This window comes from Clinocottus analis, unplaced genomic scaffold, assembly GCF_023055335.1.
Source record: "Clinocottus analis isolate CAN_PGR_092001 unplaced genomic scaffold, fCliAna1.0.p SCAF_22, whole genome shotgun sequence".
NCBI classification, from domain to species: Eukaryota; Metazoa; Chordata; class Actinopteri; order Perciformes; family Cottidae; genus Clinocottus; species Clinocottus analis.
This window is the reverse complement of record NW_027175954.1, coordinates 8,722,284-8,731,883: the sequence shown is the minus strand read 5'-3', so window position 1 is coordinate 8,731,883 and position 9,600 is coordinate 8,722,284. Positions and strand designations below refer to the sequence as shown.

The 9,600-nt window shown below is 40.5% G+C and overlaps 1 protein-coding gene across 2 annotated transcripts in view; it reads left to right on the top strand.

Moving 5' to 3' along the window:
- Positions 1 to 1,381: 1,381 nt before the first annotated feature.
- The window catches only part of LOC137793212 (endonuclease V-like), a 47,888-nt gene continuing 39,669 nt past the window's right edge, over positions 1,382 to 9,600 (top strand). For both annotated transcript variants that reach the window (XM_068589232.1, XM_068589233.1), the window contains exons 1-5: positions 1,382 to 1,505; positions 1,978 to 2,149; positions 4,649 to 4,783; positions 7,267 to 7,306; positions 8,169 to 8,281. In XM_068589232.1, coding sequence (XP_068445333.1) covers positions 1,462 to 1,505; positions 1,978 to 2,149; positions 4,649 to 4,783; positions 7,267 to 7,306; positions 8,169 to 8,281 — 504 coding nt within the window. In that variant the 5' untranslated portion in view covers positions 1,382 to 1,461. The remainder of the gene's footprint in view (positions 1,506 to 1,977; positions 2,150 to 4,648; positions 4,784 to 7,266; positions 7,307 to 8,168; positions 8,282 to 9,600) is intronic.

The window sequence follows — 9,600 nt, the reverse complement described above, 5'->3', positions numbered from 1 at the left end:
TTTGTCTGGCAGTTTATTGAAGCAGACATTGTTTTCAAAGCAACTTATTTAACGTAAGGCACAAACAAATATTATATTTGACCTGGAACCTCACAGTTAACTTGTAATCAATTGAGACTGCATTTCAAACTGTATCTATTGGTATCTACTCTATTGGTAGCCAATTGATTTTATTGGTTTTATTGGACACATTGTTAAGAGAGTAGCTGAAAATTGTGTGAGTGTCGCACATTTTGTAATAACCATCACCATGTCCCTGACTTCACTAAATGACTTGTTTATTCATGAGAATCATAACAATGGGTGTCATGTTTGCTGCATTGCTGCGATGATCAAAACAGGTCATCTGTCACCACCAAGCTGAAACTCCGTATTTTGAAATAACATTTTTTCAGTCCAATTTTTTTCTCTTCCTGTCAGTTCTGCTGTCAGCGTTTTACTTGAAACAAGTAGTGCTGTTGACTTTCTGAGGTTTACATCAAAGGATCAAAAGCGACAGAGATTCTTGACATTGGAACATCGAAAGATCACAGGGTTTGAAGGAATATTTTTATCTGATTAAAATTGTATCGGTGGAGCAGGAAAAATGTCCCAGCATCTCACTTTTTAAAAGGAATTTAGACAAGGATGTTGTGTGACATCCATTTTGTAACAACAGTCAGGCCAGGCTTTAATATCCTTAATACTGGTGATTATCAGCCTTAGAGACACATGTAGTGCAATATTATCAAAGAACAGAGCTCCGAGGAAGACCATATTTCAAAACGGTATGATTTTTTCTGGATCTGCATTACTGATTTTTCAACACTTTTGGCTTTATTTGAGAAAGGTCAGAAAGGTGGGGAGAAATAATCAAACAGAGTAGATCGTGGTTATGTAACATGCACCTTGCAGGCCAACTCCCTTTTTTCCTTAAATCTTTCTCCCCTCCTTAAAATCACGGTGATAACTGGACGTTTTTGTATCAGACTTGAGCATGCATTATCTTTGCCCTACTTGCTGATGTGAAGCTGTGACAGGCTTGTGAGGAGCTATTGTGATTGCCCTGTACTGTCATCATCACAATCAATTTGAACTGATTGTAGTTCATTACACAGGCATGACTGAACAGAACATACTGTAATAGATAAAGTATACCAAAAGAAAATGACTCAATGACGTTGTAACTGTTTAGATAATTATTTTTTTAATTATGGTGCATGGAGCTGCAATGTCCGAACAGGAAAACACTAAATGATGTGACATTTTCTGTTGATGTAGTTCACCCTTCTGGCCACCAGATGGCAGAATGAACTCGTTCAGCGAGACGCAAGCCCCGCCCCCGCAATGACGCCAGTACGCGGAAGCAAAACAACTACACGACACGAGCGCTGGTGCTCACGCTGCCCTCAGTTCATTTCTTCTTATTTAAAATCTTTTTTTCGCCCACCTCATTGTGTGCTCTTCACCAGGCTGGTACAGATGTTCGCTCCTCCTGGAGAAGATCTGGTCAAACAATGGGAGAGGTCAGAGTGCTGTTCTTTCGTTTATACACCTGAACCTGTCGCCGACACTAACTCACAGGCATGAACAACTTATATAACTGGAACTTATCTCTCACGGTGTAGCCACTTGCTATCACTGGTTTCCTTGAAGTATTAGCTTGCCAAAAAACAAAGTGCTCCATAAGGTGCTGACAGGTGCTGCTACACTTGTCTGCGTCCCCGCGTTGTAACTCTTTGCCAGCATCTCTGGACTTGTGCCATCGGTCCTCAGCAGCCATTGATTTATGAGTTTGTAATGACAAGGCCTGTGATAATGCCATGATTCCATATTAAATTCGAATAAACATTTCTCACTTTTTTTCTGACATTTTAAAGACAAAACGATTAATTGAGAACTCAAATCCCCCCCATGAGGATTAGTTTGAGTAATTGTCCCTGCTTGTGTCCTGCTGTGAGGGAGCATGTTGGACTCAGGAGTCTTTCCTCTGTGCAGCGAGCAGGCTCGTCTCAGACTGCAGGTGATAGACGAAGACACTGAGGACTGGCAGCGAAGTCCAGACTTCTCTGGTCTGGAGAGAGTCGGAGGAGTGGACCTGTCTTTCATCAAATCGGATGACGTCAACGCCTGCGCCCAACTCGTGGTGCTCAGCTACCCGGACCTGGAGGTGAGACGCCCCTGTACTAAGTCATCTCAGATGCACCGAGTTATCTATGAGCTTTGTCGGCCTCTAGTGGTGACGCTGGGAACAGAATGCATTTGCTAAGTGGTTGCACAGTGTCCCAACACTTCCATAACAGAACCTGTGTGAGTCAGAAAAAGTCCCATTTTCCCAAAAGAAATATACAAATGATATGCCATGATGTAAAATGATTATAAAAATTAATTTGCCCTTAAAAGTAGCCTGGCTGACTTTACCTTGGAATGCACGGCTTCATCACTCAACACTTATCTTGACTCCTGAGAGCTGAGTTCGCGACGAAGACTGTGAACACACTTCAACAACTGACTCATACTGTACTCCCACGATTGATGTCTGGTTGGATTTAGCAGCAGCTGATGTGACTTTTGTCACCGTAGATCATTTATTGTATTACTTTCTGACTACAACTCTGCTCAGGAACCTTCTGATACTAAAACAGATCCTGTTCAGGCTTCAACCTAAACCTCTATGATTTTAGTTTTCTTTTAAGGCGAAAAATGTCCCTATTTTCTGAACTAAACAACTGCATTCTGGATGAGGAGAGCAGTGAAACCAAAACCAAAACAGTAAAGTTTGCAAAGCTCTAAAACCAAAACAATGAGCTTCAAGACAAATATTATTTACAATATTTGTAGTCTTTGGGTTATTGTACGATGCGGACACAAAGATCAACTATATGGGATCAAGACACATGCATTGTTATACTCTGCAATAGAAATGCCAAACAGATTCTAACTGTACATGAACAATACAATATCATGAAGGAATAAGGAACTTCCCATGAAAATAGTTTATTTCTTAATCCAAACATCCAAACTCAAAGGGGCTGAATGTTATTGATTCATTTAATAAAACAGCCTTCTAATCATTTTACACGCGTCTCCTCTCATAGGTGAGATGAATTTTAATTTTTAATATTCTTAACCAAAAAAGTTTGTGGATGTCTAATCTCATCCAAATACATTTTCTTAGAGCAGACTTGCCAAGCATAAAAAAGAAATAATAATAATACACATGAGAGCCGAGGTTTAGTATACAACACAGCTCAAGGTCGAGTCGTGTTACACAAGCTGCTGTTTAAGTGACCTTGGCAGTTCTAATTTTCTTTTCATTATTCTCTTTTCTATCAGCCTTTCACAAGCATTTCTCCTCCCTTGCATTCAACTCTGCATTAACACGGGCTGCTGGCTCCTTCTCGTTGTATAACCCATTATAATTAATGAAATTTGTCACTATACGTTGTCGACAAATGGACCCAACAAAGCTAATGAGATGTTCAGAAAGGCTGCCCGGTACTTGGATGATGTTCGGTGCTTGCTTTGAATTTACTCTAACACTGGCACCTCAGGCCATTTGTGACACAAAGTAATATTGGTAACATGACACAAAAGGCACTTTTATTGGACAGTTTGCATCTATACAAAATAGTCTTAAACACACTTAAAAAAACATTGACTGTAAATGTGAATTGTTATCCTTTCCAGCATGAATAACCATGAATACTAAAAGTTGTTGTAATTCTTGTCAATAAAACTTTTCCGTATAACAAGCTGGTCAAAAATACAACATTGATATGTCCTGAATGGTTAAGTCTGTTCTGAAACATCCTTGAGTCCAGCGTTCATCCACCGACGAATCTGATGTTGCAGCATCTGACACTGTGGCACATGTTGTCACTGTGAGCTGAAAACTGGTGAAAAACGTTTTATTGGCAATAAATTCAACATGCAAAGGTGTCCTTGTTTTTAGATTAGGAGGAGACATTAACTCAAACACGAGGGTGGGTTGTTTTTTGTGCCTTGCGTTGTTTTAAATGAGCTGATTGGTGTTTTTTTCTGTGTTGAGGGAGAACAAAGCGTCTTGTCATCGGTGCATGCACAGATACTTCGTAATAAAACCAGAAATATCAAATATAAACCATTTTGTGTACTGTTTTATTTTAATTTTCTCAGAGCAGAGCACTGGACATGAGATTTACAGAGTGGATATGTCTGCTGTAACATCTTTTCAGTTAATATAATTTGAAAGCTTGTTTAACCTTAATTTATAATGGTGTCCACTTCTGAACACAGCAGGCTACTTAAATAAAATAACTCGTCTGATGTTCAGACCATGTTCACAGCCTTAAATCAACAAGAAGTAACAGATGTTTCATTTTTTGCCAGATGGGGGATGTTAGTGCTGATCTTACACAGCTTGTGTGTGCATCTGTGGACTCACCCTTAAATACACACTGGGGTGGATGCATGCATGCAGCACTATGACCCCAACAGCTCCATTCAGGACAACAGATGCTTCGATGCTGCGATGAACTGGCGACCTGTCCAGGGTGAACCCTGCCTTCGCCCAACGACAGCTGGGATCAGCTCCAGTGTCCCTGAATAGGATGCTGGAATGGAGCATGGGACCGTGTCGGTATTCTGAGATATTAACCGTGATATCTGTCCCCTCATCTCTTCCCAGGTGCTCTATGAAGACAGTCAGATGGTGACCCTGACTGCCCCTTACATAGCTGGCTTCCTGGCCTTCAGAGAAACCCCTTTCCTTCTGGAAGCTCTCCAGCGGCTGGAGAGGAACCAGCCCAAACTCCTGCCTCAGGTCAACTTCTGCACATACACACTAAAGTGGGTCTTAGAAGATTAAAGGGATAGTTTAAATATTTTAAAGTAGGGTTGTATGATGTACTTAAAAATAGTCAGCATACAGGGCATACAGGCTCTAATGGGAACAGGTGTGTGTGAAAGGGAAGCTCAGTGTGCTTGTTTCAACATGCCTGTGTTTTCCTACTTTTGGTATCCTGTGCTGTGACCAACATGTTAGTGATTGTATGCTATGGTGTCACAGATTAGTCACGGAATAATGTACAGAAAAAGACAGTCCTGGAATGGACATTGGATTGATTTGTTTGTGGCAGAACACGGGTCCTAACATGTTCTCCTGTTTGCCCCCCGAGTGGCTCTAATACTGTAATTGGTTAAAGTTTGAGCCTCTACAGTCAGTGTATCTACAGTAGATGGCTGTTAGCGTGCCCTTAGTTTGGTGAAGCACCAGCACAGACACAGAAGAATGTCCTGTTGTTGAGTGCAGCAGTTGCATGCCCCAGATTTGCTTCATTAAGGTGCTAGAGGAGCACCTCACATGACTTCAGCCCTTAAAATGCTGAGATTAGACTTTATTTGGGTCTTCTGTGTCACACTTTTGTGTTGAATACATGTAAGCCATTGCTCGTTTTTCTACTTGCAGAAAAACAAAGACATTCAAATTTGGTCCAGAGAAGTTGAGTTTTGGTGCGCCCAAAGCCCTTTCTTCATCTTTGATCATTTTTGATTCTTAAGTTTTGCTGGCATTAAACCAGCACCGAAAAGACCAGGAGACAGCTACTGTGTATCAAGACGGTTCCCCCTCAATAAACAGTGGCCATGAACCTCAGTCAGGCTCTATCATCTCCTTGCTCACCTGTAGTTGGACTTTGCTAGCTTCAGGTGGGCTGAGGCTCAGGTGTGCTTTGATTGTAATGATAAAGCCAGCATGGTCACACGCTTATATGTTTGAATCAGTATTAGTTATGACATTAAGCCTTAATCCCATAGTACAGATGACATTTTAGTCATTCATTTGTTATGTATCCAGGATGAACTGTAGCCATGAGTACATGGAAGTCACAGACTTAGAAATCTGGTTCGAACTTACTGACACTCAATGGGACACTGACACTTTTCGGCTCACTTAAATGGTAATAAACTTCATGCACATTTAAAACACACTGTATTAACTCTTATGACAAAGCTCTTCTGTTCTCTCTCACACGGTTTCTCCAAAAGTCGCCTCTCATTCATCCTCACCCACTCACTTCTGTTTGTCGCAGTCCACCCGCCTCCCTCGCATCCTCCCACTCTGTCTCTGTGTCGCCATACACGGAGGTGTGTAGAAACAACACAGTTTTATTTGTACTGACACTTAGCTGTGTAAAGATTGGGTCACTGCTCCGTTCATCTGCAACTTTTGAAGTGATGTTTTTCCCAGTGACTTATGAGTCACAGCTGAAATAAGTCTGTCACCTTTGACTTTGAGGTAGTGGGGCTGAAAGAGTGAGAGCATCAGTGTGAGGATCTTGTCTCTTACTAACTACCTTTTGAAGCTCAGGATAAAGACACTCTGCTATCGCACGCTCTATTGTCCCTTTTAAAACATGCAGTCGATCGCTGAAAAGCTCAAGAACAAGAGGTCATGTGTGAGTTGGAGCAGCGTCGATATTCAGGGTATTCTGCACCACCAGTTTCTGACCTTAAGATCTCGTAACATTTAACGAAACATGCATTTTGGGGTTACCTTCCATCTGACGAAAGACATTTCCACAGAGAACAAATCACCGCTGATGTATTTGAATCTGCGACGTATTCATAGTTTAGCATTTACACCAATGCATTTGCAGATGATTTGACTCTTCTCCTTTTTCTTCTTCTTCTTTTCCTCCAGTTTTATGATGACGAGCATCTATAAGTGATGCCTCACCACCATCTGCTGAACTTTGTTCTTGCCCTTTTCTGTTCCAGCATTGTTATGGCATGTGTAAAAAGTCCTCAAAACGAAAATATTTCTAAATGTAGTGCATATATGAGTGGAGAAAAATCTCTAGCAGTGCCTCAAAGGTTCTTCTTCTTGATGTTTAACGGCGGTTGGCATCCATATATTTGGTGCATAACCGCCACCGCCTCAAAGGTTAACCCAGTAATTTACTTGGAGCTATGTGTAAAAGAGGCTTTCATCTCCAGACGTTGTATCAGGCAGCGGTCGCAGCCTGGCCACAGACTGCAGACAAGCAGAAAAAAGTCTCACAGCAGACATTTTAACTTGTTATATCAGGAGAGCACAGGTGGATCTAATAACACTAACGATGCCTCTGCTCCGCTGAAGTGTCTCAGCAGCCATGATTAACGATATTAATTAAAGCTCCGCTATGACATGTCGCATATTAAAATGTACAAATGGCCGTTACTTTTGGGAAATTAACCGCAGATAAACCGGTGACATCTTAGTTTTGTACTATAGGTCTATTCATTTCAGTTGTGCCCTCTCAACAGGTGGTGTTTGTGGATGGGAATGGCCTCTTCCACTACAGAGGTCAGTCAAGCTGCTCCATGTTGATCTTTTTTACAAAATGTGTTCATTTCATGGAAAGAAAAGCATTGCATTTCATTTGTGTCATGCTGCATTCACATATTGTAAGCAGAACTGAAAGAACTTATTCTGATTCGGGAGAGTTTTCGCATCATTAACATTATTTCCGTATTTGGTTGCTCATCATCATTATTTCAACAGTATGATGTGAGTGGGCTTGCACGTGAGGCACCAAGCTGGCAGGCACGAGGACTCAAAAGTGGGTTTTAAAAAAATCTAGGGTTTTATTTACCCCAAAGAAAGTTACACGGTTAGCAACAAAGTTCTGGGCTCACAAAAGAGAACTAAACAGAGCTAAACTCAGGCTCTACTAACTCAACATTAATGGAATAAAACTGACCTAACAAAGACAAAATTGACATAATTAACTGAGCACAAAGGGGACGATATATATTGTTGCGGACCTTTTTTTTTTTTTAAAACAAATGGGATTTGAAGACAGAAACAAACACTGCCACTTAAACTCCACATACAAAACTAAAGAGGACAACTAGTCAATAAAGATATTTGAGCGATTCACCAAAACAAAAGCACCAACAAACTAATGTAATACAAAAATAACACCGCTGATTATAGAGAAATCTGAATTCAATCATGAACAGATATCAGTTCCCTGTTCTAACTTTAATTCAGCTATTGAGATTCAGATCCATTTCAGATCATTTAAAAGCACTTGTTCAGGATTCAAGGTGAGCTGTCTTGTGTGTCTCTTTAAAAAAAAGTTATTATATCATAAAGACATTGCTTTGGTGTCAAGAGTGACTCTGGGCTCTGATTTGACATTGTCCCCGTTTGGACCCAGCAGAGTTCGGCTTGGCGTGTCATCTCGGGGTGCTGTCAGGGCTGCCGTGTGTGGGCGTGGCCAAGAACCTGCTGCAGGTGCAGGGTGTGTACAAGAATGAAGAGCACCAGTTACAGGTGAGACTTGTTTTGAACTCAGGTTTCTCCACACTTAACAAAGTTGTTCATTTGTTTTTGTCCCTTCTATGCCGTGGGATATCAATGTGGAAAACCTGGTGCGCTACCTCGCAAATAGTTTTCCTGCTTACCGTGTACAAATGCTGTTTCTTTAACGGAGGTGGCAACCACGGGTCAATGCATTATTTAAATTATCAAAGTGTAATCACTTTCCTTTAATGTTGTTTGTTACTCTTTGCTCTCCAAAAGAAATATCAGAGGGACGAAGCAACGGACAGAATCCCCAATTACTTTTGACTGTGCATGTGAACACTTTTATGTTTGTGTGTGTGTGTGTGTGTGTGTGTGTGTCTGTGTGTGTCTGTGTGTGTGTGTGTTAGTGCGAATGCTGTTTTGACAGTGTGACTTTGTGTTACAAGCCAAGGCCTCTTTGTGTAGCTAATGCACAAAGAGGCCTGTGACTTTTTGAATAAGAATCAAGCTGGAACAAATACCCATTGGTCAAAGTATACCTGTGGGACGACATTACTGGATTTCATTAACATGCAAATGTTCACTTTGTTTCCGTCTGCAGCCTCATGACCTGTTGAGAAAAGAATAAAAACAAGTCCAAGTTAAATCACTCATATGAGCAGGAGTCTGGCCAGTCTAAAGTAAGAGGAAAACATGTCCTGAAAAAGACCGAGTGGCATGTTTGACTTCTCATAGCTAGACTGGATCTATTGCAGAAACATGCAATTTAATTCCTTCTATAAAAAAAACCCTTTCAGATTTCCACAATTACATTTTCCTCTTCACAATTGTCAATTTAGATATCCACGATCCCATTTTCACTTGTCAAAACGGATGTGAGCCATTCTGGCATATTATCTTTTTCCATATCCAGAACAGATATCTGCAACTGTGCATCTGCGTAATTACATTTTACTATAGTCACAATGTGTTTTGGAAATTCAAAATTACATTATGGATATCTCTGTTTTTTTGTTTTGGATACACTAAAATCAGGATGACTAACAATTAGATATCGAAAATGTTCTTTCTGGTAATACTTATATTGCAGATATTTGAAACTAACTCCCAATACACAGGAAAAAGTGACCGATTTTAGGAAGAATTGTAGATCTAACATCTGCAATACATATCCAGCCTAGCTAATAAATGTTAAAATGACTTGTCATACTGTAGATGCATTGACACACACTATTGAAAAAAATAGTTTAAAATGGGATCTTCAGCAACCAACACCAACATCTTGTGAACTCATAGAAAGATCTTGAACACGTGCTTTGCCCTGAGATGACAATGATGATAATTGA